This window comes from Pempheris klunzingeri, chromosome 11, assembly GCF_042242105.1.
Source record: "Pempheris klunzingeri isolate RE-2024b chromosome 11, fPemKlu1.hap1, whole genome shotgun sequence".
Classification (NCBI taxonomy): domain Eukaryota; kingdom Metazoa; phylum Chordata; class Actinopteri; order Acropomatiformes; family Pempheridae; genus Pempheris; species Pempheris klunzingeri.
The window spans coordinates 6,323,104-6,344,560 of record NC_092022.1 but is presented as its reverse complement, the minus strand read 5'-3'; the positions used below and the strand labels follow the sequence as shown (position 1 = coordinate 6,344,560).

General features: G+C 42.7%; 1 protein-coding gene across 1 annotated transcript in view; it reads left to right on the top strand.

The window, feature by feature from the left end:
* mtcl2 (microtubule crosslinking factor 2) overlaps positions 1-21,004 on the top strand; it is an 87,240-nt gene extending 66,236 nt beyond the window's left edge. Inside the window, exons 11-24 of the mRNA XM_070839614.1 lie at positions 1,937-2,074; positions 5,316-5,438; positions 5,705-5,935; positions 6,316-6,432; positions 6,540-6,707; positions 12,156-12,302; positions 12,517-12,633; positions 16,055-16,119; positions 16,329-16,473; positions 16,736-17,338; positions 17,512-17,776; positions 17,963-18,178; positions 18,823-19,238; positions 20,278-21,004. Coding sequence (XP_070695715.1) covers positions 1,937-2,074; positions 5,316-5,438; positions 5,705-5,935; positions 6,316-6,432; positions 6,540-6,707; positions 12,156-12,302; positions 12,517-12,633; positions 16,055-16,119; positions 16,329-16,473; positions 16,736-17,338; positions 17,512-17,776; positions 17,963-18,178; positions 18,823-19,238; positions 20,278-20,424 — 2,898 coding nt within the window. The 3' untranslated portion in view covers positions 20,425-21,004. The remainder of the gene's footprint in view (positions 1-1,936; positions 2,075-5,315; positions 5,439-5,704; positions 5,936-6,315; positions 6,433-6,539; positions 6,708-12,155; positions 12,303-12,516; positions 12,634-16,054; positions 16,120-16,328; positions 16,474-16,735; positions 17,339-17,511; positions 17,777-17,962; positions 18,179-18,822; positions 19,239-20,277) is intronic.
* The last annotated feature ends 453 nt before the right edge of the window (positions 21,005-21,457 follow it).

The window sequence follows — 21,457 nt, the reverse complement described above, 5'->3', positions numbered from 1 at the left end:
GATGAATTCAGATTTGAGCTGCCAGTGTAAACCTCTCCACGTGATGCCACCCATGTCCTCAGCATGCTGTGAAATTGCCACCTAACCTGGTATTAAAATGCTGCTTTAGGCCTCAAATGGAGCCTGTTTGTTGCATGGACATAGTGAGGTTATTAAAAGTACATAAAGCACCATTTATTCATATATTTATATATATATATTCATCAGCATATCGTGAAACCAATTCAACGTACAGTCTGGCTTAACATCTGGTGTTGCTGAGCAATATTGCTCATACTTATTTTCACTGAACATTACATTTGTAACCATAAATGTACTCACATTTATGGTGTAACTGGGTCGTAGGAAGATTGTATCGTAAGGCCACTATTAAGATTTAGAGAGGTGGATTCTGTTGCATCGTACCTCTAGCTGACTAGGAAATGAAAAAAATATGAACATGGTCTCAAAATATAATTTGACTCTGTTTTGGTTTGAATATTTCAGTCATTAAAACCCATCATTTGTTTTCAAAGAAAAAAAATGATGCAGAAACCCAGCTGGGATTCTGACCAAAAGAGTTGTCCACACAGATTTCTTAAAGCAGCAGATGAGACAGTGAGCTCAGTCTAAATAAATTTCCAATCATACTTCATAAATGACATTTTCAGTTTGAAATGCTCCACTGGGAAATTCTTGGGTTACATTTGAGTTTCAGTGATTTATGATTAAGTCTGAGCATCTGCTGTTATTTCAGCTATGTAATGGTCCTCATGAAATTCAGTAGAAGATCCCCAAAGTTATATAAGCACATTTAAGACGTCATGATTGGCTTCGTTTTTTAGAGTACACTTAGTGGAACATTTTTCCCTCACCTTTGACTGTCAGGAACATGTTTTTAAAAAAAGATGGATATTTTTCTATTTTGGTGTTCTGCCTTTAAACCAGAGAAATCTGATTCTTAAAAAACATTTTTCCTATTCCAATCTAATCTAAATTGAGTGGTTTGAGGAGGTGATGAAATTATACAAAGTTTTAAGAGAATACATTAGAATGTTTAGACTCCATTAGAGGCCAATTCTGAGTCCCAATACCCCTCCGATCTCTCCTCCCTTTTCCTTTCTCCCTCTCCTTCCCTTCGTCCCTTCCTCCTTCCCTCCTCCTCTCTGCACGGGCACCATAACCGTCGGTTTCTGCACTTCACTTTCATCTCCCCTTTCCCCTCCTTTTAAACCTCCTTTCTCCCGCTCCTCACACCTCCTCTTCTTTCTCATCTCCTTAACCACCTCCACACCTTCCTCTGATTTGCTCACCTCACATCCTTTTCCTTCCCCTCTTGCCACTCCTCCTTCTCCTTCTTTGTCTTTGCTTTACCTCCTCACCTGCACTCGTTTCCTCCTCCTCTCCTTCACCTCGTTGCTCCTTCGCCCCTTCGCTCTGACCTTTCATCCTAACCGCCTTACTCCTTCTCTTGCCCTCCCATTCTTCTTGTCTCCCCCCTTTCCCTCTCCCTTTCCTCCTCTGTCTCCCAATGCTTTTTCTCCCCCATCTCTCCCTTTCCTGTCTTCTTCCATTTCCTTTTCCTCTCCTCAGCCGTTCATACTACCTTCCATCCTACTTTTCTTTCTTTTCTCCACTCTCTCCTTCTCCTCTCTGACCAAGCTCTTTTTCCTCTACATCCTTTTCTTCGTCTTGTGAGATCCACACTCAACTATTTCTGTTTTATTTTCGTTTCTCATTTTTCTCAATGTTCTCATATGGATGGACGCCATTTTGGTTGTATTGTTTTTTATTCTTATTGTTGTGTTTGTTTGTCTTGCTTTCCTTTCATTTCTATCACTCCCTCCCCCTTTATGTTTTTGTTCCACAACTTCTCCTCCTCCCCGTCCCTCCCTCTCTCTTTTTTGTTTATTTGGGTTTTTTTTTTCTTCATTAACTTGCCCATGCATGCATGCAGCAGCCTGATTATAGGGACCAATCAGAGCCGGAGGTGAAAGGTCAAACTGAGGAGAGCAGCCAATCAGACATCAATGAGACTGAAAAGCAGGAAAACAGCCAGCTGGAGCAGGGAGAGAAGGAGGCAGATGAGGCACTGGTGAGTCGCTCAAAATCACAGTCATTCACATCATGACGGCCATGAGCATACAAACTCGAGAACTATGGTGGCTTGAAGTTTCAGGCTCAGTCTTTCTCAGGGCTGACAGCTAACGCACTTTTTCAGTGAGAACCAAACTTGAGGCAGAGTCCAATGTTTTAATGTCTTGTCTGCTCCTTTAACAGCCTGTCCAAGATGATAAAGTAACCAAGGGGTCTGACTGATCTGAAAATACACCACAGAAACTAAAGGCACTTTAACTGTACCTTCACTGTACCTTTAAAAAGTGATAATCTTGTTTCCACAGTGGCCAAAAAATGCAGGTTTAATGCGTACAGTAAACAGCTGCTACAGTAATAACCCCATAATATATTCTGCATGGATAACCACCCAGGCAGGTCACAGCCTGTTTGCCCGCCATTACGCCAGAAGAAGACAGCAAGATGAGGCGAGACAAAGACAATTATCAGACTGTATTTTAACAAATGTTTCATTTTGGGATGGGCCAATAAATCTAGCAGTTCAACATACCGACCAATATTATACTGCAGATATATTGGTATGGGCATATATGTCGGCCAATAAATAACAAGAAATGTGAGCACAATGCCAAAAGAATGCAACTAGGTTTGAGTTTATTATGAAACAGTGTCTCCTTTACACAGAATGTCCACCAGAGAGCTCTGACAAGTTGATTTCTGTTTATATATGACATGTCTTTATGTTTTAAAACATTACTATTGGCCGATATACTGTATCTTTATATGAATTGACACAAAAGACCAATATTGGCCAGGCTATAGTGTCATTGCAATTTAGTATTGATGTAATTTAAATACTCTAACCCTGACCCTAACCCTACCTTAACTTTAGGAAAAGCTAGTAGATGTTTCAACCACATATCATGGTCTTCGTGGTGGAGGGTTGCACAGACACATTACATTTTTAATAACATAAAATGTTTTAATGTTTATATTACTGATTCTGATACAGACCCTAATTATGCCCCCGGAAATGGGCGTCTAACACACATGACCGCTTCTTCCTGAGTCAGCCCTGCTAGGATTTGTTAAAGGCTCATGTATACACCCATTAATACACACACACACACACATGAAATAAGTGATGTGGCACAGTGGTGGCAAACTCATGCTAGCAACCCTGTGTTGTAAACAAACATAAACAGTGACTTCACCGTCAGATGTGGGACTGACAGGAAGAAAAGACCTTTGTTTGGTTGACCTTTCGCTGGCATGTCTCCATGGTAACCAGGGCTGTGTGTGTCTGCATCTTTATCCAAGCCTGAGAGGGTGAATGCGAGAGAGACTAAAAAGGAAATGACAGAGAGTGATAACAAGAGAGGGTCAGATATTCTAGAGAGACAGTTGTGTTTGTAGCAGTGATGAACAGAGCAGAGAGGTGACACAGCAGCACACACACCCAGTGTTTACCCACACTCAGCACTCATCGCAGTGCTGTAACTCATGCACTGCAGCAGTCAGTGGTAGAGTTTGGTAGCATCTCTGGCTAGACCCTGGGCTGTTAAATACAGTGACTGAGAACAAGTTTTGATTTTGATCTCACAGACGCGATGGCACCAAATTTAGCCACGTCACTGTGGCGACTTCAGGAAGCTGCGCACACACTGCCTCACTGCTGTTGTTCACCAAGGAATAGTTATACCACTAAACTCCCCCTAAACTCGCCCGTGTAACAGTGGCTCGTTAACACACCGGGCCATCATGTGAGTCGTTGGAGTCACAGGATTCAACGGGTGAATGGATGTTGAGCTGCCTGGGGAGGGTGCCCCAGGACCGCATTGTATGTGGCCGATAGATGGTGACGTAGGCCACCTCCTCTGTTTCGCGTGTTTCAGTCCTCCAAGCCTCTTGGATGGGAGGCGAAACGTCTTCAAGTACCTTCAACAAGTCCAGTTGACTTTTCCTCAACTCTTAAATCCCCCTAAACTCAAAAACAGTCATTTTTACATTGCTGTTTGTGAAACGCGCAAGTAGTCACAGTAGGTATACAGTATTTTTTAACTTTGGCAGAGCTAGGCCACCTGTTTCCCCCTCATTCCAGTCTTTATGCTAGGCAAGGCTAACCACATCCTGACTTCAGCTTAGTACTTTACAGTATAGTGAGGCATTTTGGCGAAAAGTTTATTTGCTTTGTCACAGAGACTTTGGTGAGAGGAGCAATACCACTCTCATATCTGTCGGTGAAATACGAAGCAAGAGCCAGGAGGCGAAGTTTTGCATAAAGACTGGAAGCAGGGAGAAACAGAGAGATTAGATCTGTCCAAAATCCAACCTACCAGCCGCATAAAAGTTGTGGTTTTATGCAGGATTACATGCTATTTATCTCTCGGCGCAGTGACTTCCTGGAATCTTCTCATCGCTATGAGGCAAAGACTCCAGAAAGTCACTGTGAAAATAGTCAAATTAAAGGGAATGTAATATCAGAATCATCCACCATTGATCCTGACCTCAGAAATCCTTAAAATTACCTTCAAGACAATAACAGAAAGTTAAGTTGACTGTTAAGTTATTCTTAATGTATGTTATTTAAGTGGTGTTATAAGAGTTAATTTAGATACTCTCATCTTCACTGATTTCTTGTTGAGTTGCCACAGCTTCTAATGTTGCTGCACATTTTGCATGAGCAGCTGCCGCTTTTTCACAAGAGTGAGTCATTTTGGAACAGAGGTCAGAGTAGTTTTTCTGGCTGACAGTGGAGGCTGTGAGCGGCCGCGTGGTGCTCTGGGTGAAGGGTGATGGAGGGCGGTGGCTGAGCCCAGTGGAGGGTGAAAGAGGACATTAATGGTACAGTGGTGGGTCGATGGATCGCACTCACTCAGCAGCCAAATGAGCCGTGGGAGAGTGCGTGAGACGAGGTTAGCGAGATACGGTAGCGTGCCGCAGCTGAGGTCTGATTTAAAGGGTGTTGTAGCACAAAACTGCAATGTCATGTGCTTCCCACCCTCGGCTGTTTCTCCCTATTTTATTTCCTTCTAACTTCTCCTCCCATTACTGTTTCCATTCTATCCTTATTCATTTCTCTTTTCATTAATCTCTGCCTACTTCCTGTCTTGTTTCCATACCCACCAATGTTTCCCTCCCAACTACTCTGTTCCCTCTGGCTTTCATTCCCTCAATACTTACATTTTCTTTCACAATACCCCCTCTCCTTCCTTATACCACCCTCATCCTCTCCTCATCTCCCTTGTTCTCCCCTCCAGCCCGTCCAGTCCAGTGACATCCAGACTTGGCTGTCCGAAGCAGAGGGGTCAGCTCTCAGACCTCAGGAGGAGCTGGAGAAGGAGAAGCAGGCTCAGAGAGAAACTGCTCTAAAACTCACACAGGTCAGTTTGCGGCACTGAATACTGTCAAGACACACAAATTAATATAAACTAAACTTGTAAACAAGCACTACAGGCTTTTAGTTTGCTGAATCTAGAGACTAAATAGGCTTTTGGTGTTTTTTTAACATAGATATTTGAGAGGACACACAAATGCTCTTGTTTGATTAATTCCTTGCACTGGAAGCAAATCAAAATTCAGCAAATAAACAGTTTCAGTTTTAAGTCCTCTCTGGTCGTTCTGCCTCAAAACTGACTTTCCCTCGCAGCTGCAGGCGGAGCACCAGAAGGCTCTGCTCCGTCGGGACTTCCAGCTGCAGAGTTTGGGCCTGCAGGCTCGGCTTCAGCAGAAGCTGTGGAGCCAGGAGAGGACTCTGCTGGTCCAGGAGTCTCAGCACCTCAAACAGGCCCTGCTGCTGCTCAGCCTCAAACTCCGCTGCTTCCTCAAACAGTGGAGGCTGGGCTGCAAGAAGGACACGGAGTGGAAAGATGTCTTGGAGGTATGAGGGAATGGAAAAGGAAAATGTCTCTCGGCAGACTCAATAACTGTTGACATACAATATGTCCTTATTTTGACCAGACAAGTCTATTTCATTATTCTGCTGCTAGGCTGTGTCTCTAAAATCAATGCTCTGTTTTGGGTTTATGTAATGATTTTCAAGCCCCAAGGTATATTTCCACAATGTTGGAAGGATGCGGTCTCAGGTTTTCCACCAATCAAAGTTTAGATATTGTTCTGTCGACAATGTTAACAATTGTTGGCTGGGCAAATATAAAAATAAAAAAATATTTAACAAAAATCATTGAACTGTCCTTTGAGATTGCCACTGAGTGTGGCAGACATGTGACACGTGACCCTGCTCTTTGATTGGTTGTTTAGATGAACAGCCTGAAGGACCTCTACCTGCTCCTGGAGGAGGAGAACCTGACAAGCCCCGGCCACCAGGCTGACAAGAGGGCTGCTGCAGACGAACAGCCGCTCAGCCCAACGATCAAGGTAGGTAGAGAGACACACACACACACACACACACACATACACACAAGTATGGCCACACATACACTCACACACGCGTTTCTACACGTGCGACCTTTGTCTTCTTGTAGTCGAGCGCTGTGAGCAGCACCTTGGCAGACCTGAAGGTGGCGCTGCAGGATCTGAGCGGAGAGTTGCGACAGGAGAGACAAGGCTCCCAGGAACTCACCCAGCAGTTTGCAAAGGCCAAGGCATCATGGGAGGTGGAGAGGACCGAACTAAAGAGCCTCATCACGCAGGTAAGAAATACTTCTGTGAATTCAGACAGGTAGTTTTCAGTATGAGTAACGGGCTCCTACATAATGCAACAATGTACAAAATGCATCACACTCCTTGATGTTATATCCTACTAAAGTCAAAATAAAAAAAAACACTCAGGCGACTTTTGCTTGCTTGTGTGTATCCAGTACAACAGACAGACAAAAATAATTTATGGTAATTCTGCACTGAAGTACCAATGTTCATTTTCACGTGATCAACTTCTACTTCTCAATCTGTCAAGTGGCTTATTGGTCCACCCGGAGCTTTCATCATGCCCCGTCTGTGTGTCTGTCTTTCTGTCTGTCTGTCTGTTCTACAGGCTGTGAGTAATGATCTTAATGGTTTTTTTCTCCTCTTCTCCCTCATTGTCTGTCTCATAACAGCAGCAGAGGCTATTATTGTCTAAGTGTTAATTAACAGCCTCTGAGATAGACCACAGCCTGTTTGTTACCGCCCAGTAATTGAGACAGAGATAAAAGAAAGAGGAAGAGGAAGGAGAGAGGCCTGTCAAAGTTTGGCAATTAAAAAGCCTTGTGATGTGTTCTTACCTCTGGTCACTGGGTGTTCAGTACATTGTTCTACTTTCTTACCAAATGTCTGTCAGAATCAATACTCTACCCTTATCCTTCCCCGTAAAGCCTGACCTGACAGATCTTGCACTCAGGGACATTAAGAAAGATCACATAGATAAAATGTGAACATACTGTAGGACCATAGCTGCATGTCTACCCTCATCCTTAAGCATCTTTAGCACAGTTTAGCAAAATCATGTTTTCAGTTTTTAAGCAGTGTGGTTGTTGTCCAAGTCGCTTAAACTTAAACTTGTTTTTATTCTGTCAAATGCCCTTGCGACATTTAGTTCTTTCATCGTCCTGTTTCATGTGAAAACTCTCACCCCAAAATCTGAATTTTTCTAACCTCAAAATCAAAAAGCCATCCAAAAAGATAAAACGCAGTTCACCCTTTTGGATCCATGCAGTGTTTAGCATCATGTTGGGATATTTTCAGCTGCCAAAATACAATGCAGATTATCAGACTGTTCTAAAACATAAGCATATTAGGATTTGGTGGCAGGTCCTCAGAGTCACAAGGCAAGAGCTGCGTTATGCACAAAATGCACTGCAGCATTAAGACATTTAGCCTTTTTTTTCAGTTTCTGTTTCATTGGGTTGTTGAAAGGCAGTCTGGGAAATGTATGTACTCACTGACTGAAGGAGAGGCAGGTAAATAAATATAATCAGTTTCACTAAATCAAGATGAAATATTCTTAATCATAATCTATTATTGCAAATTCTAATCTTCAATCCAAATTTGCAGACTGAAACGCCCCTTTGTGAAGTAGTGAATGTCCTCACTATGAAGGATGTGTTTTGGTTCACACCAGTACCAACACACAAGAGACACACACACATTGACATGGTCATTAATCATCGTCGTGATCAGAGAGATTCTGCCATTGTGCTGCAGTGTGAGATCATTCGTCTTATGACGGGTATGGCAGCTCCCGTTGGCAGCCAATAGGAGACAAGCGCAGCATTACAAAGAGATAAGACGCCCTGCTTTTCCTAAATGGGACGTAGCTGCAGGTTTTTATGAGATTAAATGTACGGACAAACCTTCTGTGGCTTCGTGAAAGATCGAGTCACCGCTCATTTTGAAACACAAAAACACACATCTGTGTAACACTTGAATGCCATCAAGCCAAAGTGTGTGTGTGTGTAGACATTCACCGGCCAGCCAGTGTGTTACCCCAGCCTAGATCCCACAGCTGGAACCAATTTCTCTCTGCCATCAATTTGCCCTGGTTTTGTGTGTGTGTGTGTGTGTAAACATTCACCAGCCAACTGAATCACTGGTGCCAAGGTGTGCTGGCAGCGTGGAGCGGCTCTTCCAGCTGTTGCTTTGTCGAACAAGTCAACTCAATTTCAAACACTGTCCCACCTGTCAAACAGCTTGACAGGAAAATTATCTTCAGCGTTCAGCATGACAAACAAACAAAGTCAGGGAAGAAGAAATGCTATCCAGAGCCCCGAAAGCTCGCGGTGCAACACATGCCCTCCCTTTTTCATTGTTTCTCTTAATCAGTCATCCATCCTGGCTGTAGGACATGTTACGAACACCTGCTGTCTCCGTGGTGACACAGCAGCTGGAGGCTGTGATCGCTTGCTCATCACATCTGTGGAATCCACTTCGCTCATGACAGGAGGATGAATATGAAGGGACGGGGAGGGGAGGGGAGGGGAGGGGAGGGGGAAAATGATTTTTGTGTTTTCAGACAAGCAAAGACGTCAGTGTGCAGCTCAAATGCAGATGCAAATCAATATTCACATGTGACTGTCCACAAATGAGTTAGATGGGTGTTTTCTGCACTGCCGCGTCCGCAGTTAATGTCTGGTTACTTTTTGGCTCAACCTACTTGGTTAAAGAAAAAGTTGTGCTTATTTGCTGTCTTGCTGAGAGTTATATGAGAGGATCGATACCGCCTCCACATCTGTATGATAAATATGAGGTGAGAGCCAGGAGAAATTTAGCTTAGCTTATCTTAGCTTACATGGAGACTAGAAACAGGGGCCTGGTTCTCTGACTGACATGTTGTGTCTATTTCAGACAACCACAAGTCAGGACAAGGCAAGCTTATTCATCTAACACACTTCATACACTGATTTAAAGTTCCAGGCCTCTTTAATGTCTTTGTAATAAATATACAGTTTAACAAAATAAACAGTGTCCATCCCCATGTGAGGTCCCCATCTGAAAAACTCAAAGTAAATTAATTCAAATCTTAGTAGCCACGGACAGATAAAGGCAAGATTGAGGTTTAGATGGGAGTTCAGTGTTTCAGTTTTACGTACACTGCATGCAACGCAGTCAGCTGCTGTAGTAGCATGGCTATATTTAATATCTGTATCATCTGTATGCATTATATAATATCTAGGCTAAGTCTTTATTTAGAAACCAGGCACACATTTTGCCTCTCATGAGTGTTGTGGTTGCCGCTTGCTACAGAATACATAGCTGAGAGCTGGTTCTTATAACATAAACAGATAACATCAACTTTGTTGTTGCGTTGTAGCCACAATCTGCTGCAGGTAAATAATATGCTGCCCAAAATAGTACATAACACACTGTGGGTCATAGATGCACAACACATGTGCTGCTGTTTTCAGTACTATTGCAGTATACTGCTGCACAATATCTATAGAGAGTACTCACCCCCACTCAGTGACTACTTTTACTATGAATATATAGTTTCTATATACTATTTAGTTTCTGATTTGAAAATGATCCTCCTGCTAACTGTCTAATTATATAAACATGTGCTATTGATACAGTTTTTGTTATTACAGTGGCTATAAGTCAGCACTTCTCAGGCAGGAAAACAGCAAATCACACTTTTTGCTTTTCTTTTAAACAAATTTTTGGGTTGTATCAACATGGTTGAATCTATTTATTGGTGTAATACTAATAATAATGGATCCAATTATACTGTAATTATACTCTACCTCCCACTCTCCAGTTAAAAAACCTAGTTTTGTTAAATTGGTGTTTGTTGCCACAGCGTTGTTAGTAGCTCTCGGCTCTGTGTTTCTACAGATACTTTGATCTTTCTCGATGAGGAATACCCTCTATGTGGATGCTTGAGGAAAACGGCTGAAAAACCATGTGATAAATGTGACAAACGTGAAGGCAAACGTTTCATCAGTGCCTGAATTTTAAGGGCTTTTTTATTATAGTAAGAACGATTTTTCACTAAGCAGCCCATGAAGTCTCCTGTTGGGACTATCCTGATATAACTTAACCAATTTATGAGTTTATATTCCAGATTTTAGTTGAATAAATAGAAGTAAATGAACTTGCTAAATGGTGAGTGGCGAGTCGTGAACCAGACGTCTCTCATTGACCAATAAACGTCAGTCATCTGGTAAAATGGCCTCCCTCTTAACGCCTCAGCAGTAAACCTCATTAAGACGTGGGGCTCGTTAGGCCACGTTGATTATTAACGAGAAACCCTCTGTTGCCATAGGAGTCGGGAGCTGGGCGAAATGTGCGTGTGTTACACTGTGATTGGCTGCCAGACACTTCCATTAACACCATATACGGACTCCAGTGCCACAGAGCCAGGCTGAGAGAGGCAGAGAGAGGATTGATGAGTCTGGTGTGTGTATGGGTGTGTGTGTGTGTGTGTGTGTGTGTGTGAGAAATTGATGGGCCCGGTAGTGTCAGCTGTGTGAACTGCGAGGCTCAGACAGAGGAAAAGGGAAAGCAGAGCTGCTCATAAAAAATTCAAGCGATCCCACCTACAAGCTTTGTGACAGCAGGTCGAATTTATAGAGAGTGGAAAATAAAGGGAGTGAGAGGACCAGAGATAGAGGGTGAGAAAGCTGCAGAGAGAGAAGAAATGGGGGGTGAGAAGGATGGAGAGAGGGTGAGAAAGGATTAGGAGTAGGGAGGGAGAAGGAAAGTATATGGGGGGGGAAAAAAATGAGACAGTTCGTCATGGGGATCTACAGCCCCCCTCCACATAAGGGTGAAACACACGAAGACGCTGGGACTTCCCATTACAAATCTGTGTGTGGTCAAATGAGTCATAGCTAAGTCTTCATTATTTCTGTGATTGTGAATTTCTCTGCATGTGTGTTAAGTCACTGTTCGATGTGGAAAGTAACTGCGCACATTTACTCAAGGGCACGTTTGAGGCACTTTGAGTATTTCCATGTTGTACTGTACTATACTATACTAATATTGAACTTTTTACTCTACTGCCATGGTCTGATGGCTTTAAACTGACCTGTATAAAATGCCAAACATACGATTCTCGTATAATCTTTAAAACATTGTTGATTTCTAGATTAAATGACTCAACAGTAGAGTAGTTTGGTTCACTACTAGCGTGTTTGGCCACAACACTAAAAAGCAGCATATACATTTACACAACCTTATCAAGGCCCAACTTTATCAGCAGTACTTATTTTGATACTGTTTGTATACATTTTCAATTCCGACTGAACCTTATGGTCCAAAAGAGGGAACTGCTGGTTATATTTGTGTCCTTTCACATTATGTCATTGGTATACTGTATTAAATAACAGTATTTTACATTACAATATTGCTATTTTAACTGAAATCGGAATTCTTCTACTGCTGAAAAATTAAAAGAAGAAAAAGTTGAGTTGCTTCACAGCAACAGAAACGAAGCAGGGCGGGGATGGAGTGAAGGATTGTCTGCTGATTTCAAATCAAAATAAATCAGCCACATTGCTTAGCAAAGTCAAACTATGACATTTTTCCCAACACTGCCTTATGTAATGGTGTTGTTTTAGCAAACAACGGAAAGATCTCCACCTACAGATCCCCGTTGGATTTAGGTATAAATGGTTATAATTTTAACATCAACTATGATCTCTATGCTTTCCTCCTTCCTCCAGCTTGAGACCAAAGCAGGCAAAGCAGCTCCGTCTGCCACTGATACACTGGAACCTCCAGATCTGAAGGTGGCGCTGAAGAGGGAGCGTGAAGAGCACCAGCACCTCCTCGCCGAGTCCTACGCAGCTGTGATGGACCTGACCAAACAGGTAAATGTGTGTAAATGTGAGTGTGGAGCCTGTCGTTAAGTTTGCGTGTCGGCTCAACTGTCGCGTTTTGCTTGACGTCGCTGGTTAAATTCAGCTGTGACATTCTGGTGGTGCGAACACTTCACATCCGCCTTGTGTCCTCCCCTTCCTCTGATCTTCGCCTCTCGTTCTGCTCGTCTCTCTGCTGCATGGGACCGACCTGTGGACCAATCAGCTTCAAATTGGTGAGAGGAACTGGGGCAGAGAGAAGCTGGAGCTGCTGGAGAGGTTCAGCCAGGAGAAAGCTCAGTGGGAGCTCAGACTGAGAGAGGCCACTGCACAACAGGGGAAGGTAAGATGAGCTGTGAGAGAGAGAGAGAGAGAGAGAGAAAGAGAGAGTCATGTCAAAGATGAAGAAGAGATAAGGAGCAAGTGCATCTTGGGATGATGGAATGTGAGGGGATGAGGGTGTACGTCTGAGATAAGAGTATATCGAGTCATTTGAACAGATGTGTGTTTCCTGGTACACTTGTCCCAGTGCATTCAATCTCATCTGATGATCTCCCACGTTTCTTTGCTATTCAATTTAAAAAAATAAAACTCAGAGTTGGGGTTGTAGAGCAATAAGGCTTTGCTCAGACTGACATTAGAATTACACCAAAAAACTTGTGCGCCTCGTCGTTCATCTCAGACCACTGAAAATAAGTTGAACCCTTCTGAGCTGGAAGGTTCTCAGTCGAACCGTACTAATGCAGCGCTTATTCAAATATGGACAACGTATTCCTGGTAGATTCGACCACTGACCTGTCGCCAGATTGACACGATTTGCCCCGAACTCGTCACACCACCAGTTATAACTCAGTGGAATTGAAACATGTTTTTCATGGACACTGTTCATCTGGATCTCATCCCACTGCATGCACAACCGCCATTTTTGTAATAATTACACAATACAGCCCAATGAGCTGTTGTTTTTTGTGTGATTTTTATTTTTTTTATCATTGACATTTCAAACAAGCATTATATTCATGTGGTCCTCCTGGAAGTCCTGTTCCAGTTCTATTTTCACTATTACAGTTTATACTTAAAGGTAGTTTAAAGGAAGTAGTGCTCAAATACAAAACATGTTTTATTACTTGACTGATATTTTCCTCATATACTAACAGGAGTATTAATGGCAGTAGAAAACAGAACAGAAGAAACTAATAAGTCTAGACGATTTTTAACAGATTCCATTGTAAGCCTCTGGAAAGTTCTCTCTATCATTGCATCCACCATCTTAACATTTGCAGAGTATTTGCATCTGTTTATTTCACTGCAGTTAAATCAGGTATCCTGTTGTGCAGTGTTTTGGCCTTCAAAACCCACTGATGTATTATTACGGTACCTGTAGCAACACGCTAACACAGCCGCTTGTGTGTTTTTAATGCAGTGCTATTTTTGGCCTGAACAGCCTGAGACTTTTTATAGTTAAGAAAAAGAATCACATCCCCTTTCAGAACCTTCTTAGAGCCTTATTTTATATACTGGAAGATTGTTGGACATCATTTTGCAAAAGTGCAGCTCTAAAATAAAAGAAAGCAGGCATTTACTGCTGATGTTTTATTTTGCTGAAAATTTCTGTGCAGTCAAAACGTCACTGTATCAGTGATGGAAATGTCCAAATAGACCAATAACGCACATAATAACGCAGTAGCTGCTGTCTTTAGGGTGGTGTTTTCCTGCCAGGGCACCACACAGCTGCTGATGCCTTCATGTGAGTAAGGACTCTCTCTGTTGTTCTTGCCTTGGTGAGGTCGAGCTGCAGTTTAATGTTATGTTGAGCTCACCAGGAAAACATGGTCGGTCCGATCTGCTGATTATACACCAGCGCAGACATGGCCAAGCTGCTGCAGTACGTCAGGGAGGGATCAAGAGGGATTGCATCAGTGTTTAAAGTGGTCATTACCTAGTGGTTATTATTTTCCCACAAATACACTGAAATAAAGACCCACATACACAGTTAGTAGGTCAGTGCTCCTCCATCATCTCTCCTCTGTATGCCGTGACTGTTTCCTTTGAGGTTTTCAGTCTGAGGGCGTCTTTGTCCTCCCTCCCTCACCCTCTTCCCTTTCCAATCATTCCTTTCTTTTCCCTTCTCGACCATCTACCTCCTCTTCCTTCCTCCAGTCTATCTGCGGAGTGTGACCGCGCCTCACTCCTTCCATTAAATATCCTGCACTGGAAACTTGGCAGGACACCGAAGCTTGACACACTTTAATTCACTCTTCACTCTGTGTCAGTCTCTCTGGGTGTGTTTGTGTCATGCTCTGTCACCCACAAATCTTATCTATTATCTACTCTACTTGTATTATACTGTCAGGCCTCTCAAAGACTTGTGACACTTGATTATAGTGCCCTCATCAGGCCAGTTAGTGTAAAGGTACCAGGATTTTTTTTGTTTCTTAGATCCGAGTTGAAGCTACTCAGAATTACAAATCTGGTGTTTACATGTAAAAACATGTTATTTATGTTAATGATTTTGAAACTGAATGCTTTTTCAGTAGTTGCAGTGCAAAAGCACAGAGGGTTGGATCATTCAAAAGTGCAAACTGAGGAGATAAAAGTTAAGTGAGGTAGGTTAAGTTAGTTCTTGACAGAAGGGACTGCAGCCTTTTAAGAAGTTTTATTGGTTGAAGTTGGATTTATTACCGCCCAGTTCACACTGCAGTCATGTTTTAAAAAAAAAAAAAAAAAAAGAATCTGACCAAAAATACAAGGAAGGAATAACTCTGATTTAATCATTTTTCGGGTAAAACTAGATTAACAACAACAACAAAAAAAAAAAAGTTCTGATGTACCTCCACAGTGTTTTCCAATGAGCTCGACACCACCAGCCATGTTCCACGTGTTCATTTGAACTGGTTTTAATGGTTACTATTTCATACTATTAATAGTTTAGAAGCAGTCATTGTTGCTGGATTTTGAACGATTAAACTGTCAATGTTTAGGTCAGCTTGATTAAGTTTGCATTTGTATCTGAAATGACAGAAGCTGCAGTGTTTGAACTGTTTTTTTGGCCATTATGTTTAGCTAACTGTTTCCGACTGTTTATCGTAACGCGATTTATACTGTTTGTCACTTTTCGGTATCAGTTTTAACATTTATGCATTACTTTTATCTACTATGACCAATCCGTTACTTTAAACTCATTATTTAGACTTCTCTGATCACTTGCTCAACTACTTCAACACTATTACATTTTTTTCATCAAATCATAATTGTCATAGCTGTTTTGGAGTCACTGTTCTAGTGTTTAATTAGCTCAGTATATCGCACACATCCAGGCAGCCTGGTCTGCAGTTCAGTGAGTTGCAGTTGAAAGTCCATCAGTGTATCTGCACAACTAAGCACATTGTCTGTAGATGTCATTTTCCCTTCTCCTACTCGCTCTCATTTGGTGTCTTCCTCTGAGGGGAAATGGCAAGATCACCTCTCAAGTGTGAAACCTGACTCAGCATCACCATCTGTGTGAGTGTGAGTGTGTGTGCACGCGTGTGTGACAGATTACACAAATCAGTATCCACTTTTTCCTGTGAGAACAGCTCCAGAGGAAGTGGATAGCCATGAAAGGAATGTGTCCACCCTGGACGTCTTCCAGGGTTTGAAAAAATGACGAATGTTACAGGCGCGATTTGTGCACATGAAGTCATTTAAATGCTAATAAACTGTAAAAAAAGTAGATTCAGTAGCTTCCTTTTCACTAACAGTCTGAGTTTTCTTTGTCCTTGCAGTCAAAATCATTAGGTGGCGAGTCCCCTGCAGACACTGTCCTCGCTAATGGAACGGGATCACCAAGGTAACATCATAAACATTTCTCAGTACTTAGTTTGAAATTAGTCCTTAACATGTGGAGAAATCAAGTCCAAGATCAATTCAAATTCAAGAGTTTAGGACTGTTTCCTCGTTGCTTTTTATTTGCAAAACGTTCAAAACAGCCTCATAAACGTGTAAATATCTCATCTTGAAAACAGAGCATGACCTCTCTTTTCTCTTTCAACGAAAAAGAACCAAATCCACATCAGAGCTGGCCGGCCCAGAGGTCAACGGAACGGCCAATCAGGAGAGCATCCAGTTTGTAGTCCCGCCTCTCTTGATTCGCCCACAGCTGGGCGACCTCACCAGGAAGAATTGGACCTACCTCACCAATGAGGTGATTTATACATGCGCTGGTTGACTATGTGGAGTTCATTGTGATTTCTTTACTTATTTTTGGGAGGACTAATGAGACAAAGCCTGGATTTATTTCATTATAATAACAAGAAGTAATTACTAAATATTTTACTTGTATAACAATCATGATCATTTCTGTTCTCTTCCTTCTCACCTGTCCTCCAAACTGATACAAGCACGATTAAGGGTATACTTATAATCATATTGGTTCCTTTTCTCCCTACTCTCTGATCTTATCTCAGACCCCAGAGGTTGGTGACACATGTAAAACCTGGGACGGCCCTAGCGGTTCCTGCAGCAGCTTAGTGGGATCAGAGCTGGATCCAGAGTCTGTCCAGAGGAGCTACACTGCTCCAGACCGCACCGGCATCCGTATCTACTACAGCCCTCCTGCTGTACGACGCATGGAGCACCGCCGAAGGAACCAGGAGACCAAAGAGCCACAGCAGGCCCAGAATGGGAGCTCTTCCATGGGACGGAGTGGCTCGGATGCAGGTGTGGCTGCGGTGGAAACCATGGAGGCTCAGCAGCAGCGGCCTCAGTCCTCATTTTCATCCTCATACGAGCAATGGCTGAGCTCGCTGTCCAAGCAGCACAGGGAGCTGCTGGAGAGCAGAAGTGGCTGTATCACGGGTTCGATCCCCAGCGTCGTCAACAATGGCATTGCAGGCTCAGCAAACAGTTTGGTTGATGGGATGACGCCTTCGTCAGCTTTCCACAGCCTGGAGATTGGCGAGATTTCAGCCAATTTAAGTGATGACATGAAGGAGATGACCAACTGTGTCCGCCAGGCCATTCGCTCTTCCTCTCTGGAGAGGAAATCCACCAAGGAGCCTGGGAGTCAGGTAGTTTCTTTGTAATAATGGGAAAAAATGGTTGATTTTATTGTCCAACTTTTGTTTTCGCTTTTTAAGTAAAAAAATGCCAATTGTAGTTATTTGTTAGTAATACAAATCAATTAGTTTCAAGAACTCTCTAGTGTTCTGAAAAAGTCTTAGAACAAGCTTTCTCCACCCAGGTGGTTGGCATGTCCACCAGGTCCACGCAGACTGCTGCCCAGTACGTCAGCATTGGGCTGCAAACCGACAACTTTCCCAGCAGGGGGACGGGGTTACACTCCAAAGCCTGGTCTCCTCGCCCCTCGTCAACAACAACCTCCTCGCTAGCGGCTGCCCGAACCCGGCAGATATCAACTTCACTGGATAAAGTTCACAGCCGAATCGAGAGGCCGTGCTGTTCACCCAAGTATGGATCGCCCAAACTACAACGCAGAGTGTCGTCTGGTAATTAGATTTTGTTTCTAAGGATTTGTTTAACATCCTTCGAGACTGCATAGTTTTAATTACAAGAAAAAAATGTAAACCAATTAATGATAGTTTTCTGTGATTGTTGGCTCCAATTATGTGATTTATCTTCAATTTAAACACATTTTTTTGGGAGTACAACATATACAACTCTTTTGTACTTAGGCTCCACTTCCAGACTGGATGGGAATTCCTCCAGGGACCGGAGCCTGTGGAGCCTCCAGCAAAGATCCATCAGTGGAGGAGGAGGCTCAGCGTGGGCTCGCTCCACCACCACCAGGGACAGCCCCGTCCTGAGCGGCCTCACCGACGGACTCTCCAGCCTCTTCAGTGTGGTGGAACACTCTGGAAGCACAGAGTCACTCTGGAGGGGTGACGGAGGTAAGATACTGTATGAAAGAGGATTTGACGAGCAAGGGTTTATTGGGAATGAAACTTTTTCACGGAAGACATTTCCAGCACTTTTTCTTGCATTCATTACAAGAAATTAAACACGGGAAAGGTTTTGCGTTTTTCCTTGATGAATGACTTAAATCATTAATGGTGTGTAGAAATCTGTGATGTCTTTTAATAAACAGAGTCAAACCTCACCAGTCACTGAGACAAATAGGAGCATTTCTGATAAGACCAAACACTTTGACATAATTTTTGATGTGTGATTTCACTTGGACTTTATACTAAATCCTAAAGTTTGAGACATCAAATGTGCCATTATGCATTATATGCATTATTCATTCTATCTTCATCTGTACCATGGAGTATGGCAGCAATATATCTGTCGTGTTGCATGTGATTAGGTCTTTGTCTAGAATACTTGGCATTATCAAATTACTACAAGGCAGCAGAGAGAGAACAAAAACTTCTAGCACACGTGAAGAACCCCTAATCTAGCTTTGACATTCCTGTTAATTCAATTTTGAATGTTACTGACTGCATGCCTCCAGGATTCAATTGGTTAATCATCCGTCAACCACAATTTATGGAAATCATTGTATTACCTGTCTTGGATCTGTGTTTCCCATTAGGAGCCAGCCAGAGTGCCAGTCCAGCAAGGCAGCCTCCTGCCGCAGGGAAACCGTCCGGTGCAGCAGTCTGTGGATCTGACCCCAGCTCTCAGCGGTACGGAGGCCTGGTCCAGGAGTTCTTCAGGAACGTCTGCAGCAGCCGTGGCCAGGGAGGAGTCGTCCTGGCACCCGGCAGCCTTGGATGTTTGGGCATCTCAGGAGGTTTGGGCAGTGTGGATGAGCCCAAGCCAGAGTGCATGTCAGCTGGGATCCAAGGGCACGGAGCGCTGACTGTGATGGGTGGAGGCAACGACAATGTGACCCGGATTGTCAATAAGAGGTTTATGAGACAGACGGCCGGGGAGGAGATGGTCAATATCATGGGAGGAGGGAAAGAATCAATGAGCAACGCAGGAGCTGCAGGATCAGTGATGGAGGTGCGGCCACTGGATGTGTTTTCATTTTAAACTTAAAAAAGGACCATACCAGTTTTTTCTTTGCTCTAAATAACATTTACTTCTACATCACAGCTCAACATTTTGAAAATGAATACAATTTCTTGTATTGTACTATTCCAGTGGGAAATTTCAAAAGCATGCTATACGGCTTTAGGTATCTAATGTATTTCCTACAATCCTGATTAAGACCAGCTGAAACCCACAAAGACTGGATAAACCACAGAAAAACTGTTTTCACCAACATGCACATATTGTTCTATATACATATAGTCTTTGCTCAGCACGAGAAACGGTTGTGTGTTCCTGCACCAAAACAGAGTTTGACCTGCCAAATTATACTGCAAGACAAGCAGAAAAGAAAACCCAGTTGCTGGAGGACATGGAGGAAAAAACACAAAACTTTGATGAGACGGTTAATTAGGGCAATAGCTGTAGATTTTGGAAAAATAGAGAAATTCATGTGATGTAAACTTCAATAGCTACTCACTCGCTCTCAGTAAATTGCACCAGTCTGCCATTAGTTTGCCGTTTTCAGGTAATTTAGTTTTAATTTCAGGTAATTTAGTTTTAATTTTGATTTCTTTAACTTGTACAGATGTCAATGTTCTAATTTGAGTCTTGTATATCAAACATGTTTAGAACAATCATAATGTGAACAAAGATAGCGACCGGATTGTAAATAACTATAATTTTATTAGCCAACTGTCAACACTGACTAACACAGACTGGATTCAACCTTGTCAAATCTTATTTATAAATAGGCTCAACAGTCATAGTGTTTTTATGCTTTACACAAGTTTCAAACATCTGCTAGTGTTCTCGTACAGAAATGACTGAAAAATGCCTGGGATGGTAGGAAAAACATGCACTGCATTTTAAAATTTCCCACATAGACATTATTTGTAGTATAGATGCTAAATCTTGCACTGGTATGTTTTTTTTTTTAACTAAATTAAAAATGTAGATATTCATTCATACATGCATTTGTTAGTAAATTAAGCATCTTCCCATTTCCCAGGATGCACCTTGTGATTGTGCTGCCCAGTCTTCCTGCCCCACCAGACCATCAAGAGCAACGACTCGACATGCGCTCGGCCAGTGCAAGCACCGCCCACAAGAGTCTCCAGCGGCGACCGAGGAGAAGGGCGACCCCTTCAACGAGTGATGGCACTACCACTGCCACACACAACACACACACACACACACACACACTGTGCACCACTGCCATGAAAACTATGTCTCACACCTCTCACATCATCAAATGTACATACACACCTGCAACCTGCCACACAGACACACTGCCAAACATTACACACATCACTAGCACACTGCACAGACTGCCCCACAAACCCACTGCCACATGCACACATTCATAAATATAAACACACACATACATACAGAGCCTAGGCAATATAACACTTGTCTTGGACTGTACCACTCTGATGCCAAGAACAGGGAGGACTGACGTACCAACAGATCCAACCATTACAAAATTACCAGCAGGACGTAAAACATAAAAAACACACACAATCTTACACTCTTTACAAGAACAACTCAACAAACTGAAGAAAATCTAACAAGTAAAACTATGATGTCAGAACTGGACCTACCAAACTCTACCCTTCCCCCCAAATTTACAGGATAACAGGTACTACAAATGGTCAGTTTTGGACTGAAAAATCCACCTTGATGACATCATTCTTTTGGACCAGTGGCCACGTTGGATTTACAAATGAGCGAGGAGGAAAAAAATGGATGTAGTCCTAGTTTGAATATACACTGAACGTGTATGTGTTACTTTGGGAGCCACAGTATCAAACTGGAGAGGAAACATCAGTCAGCTGGAAAGATCCTTTACATTGTGTTTGCAACTCTGAAAGCATCAGTGTCAGAGAGTAATCTGGTGGAAGGATCAGATGATATTTCTCCTAATCATGTCGCATACACACATGCTGTGCTGGGAAAAGCAGTTGTGCTTTTTTGATGGATTAGCATGATGACATTCCAGCGAGTGTCTCCAACACGGATCTGAAAACACCACATCTTGAGGACACATCTGCTTCAGTTGTCTCTTGACATGAGGAAGATCTCGAGGACAACTGAATCATATATCCCAGCATGAACAGACTTGGACTCCACTGATGGATATTTGGACTTGTCAGCTCTATAAATGAGACCATAAAACTGATCTGAGTGGA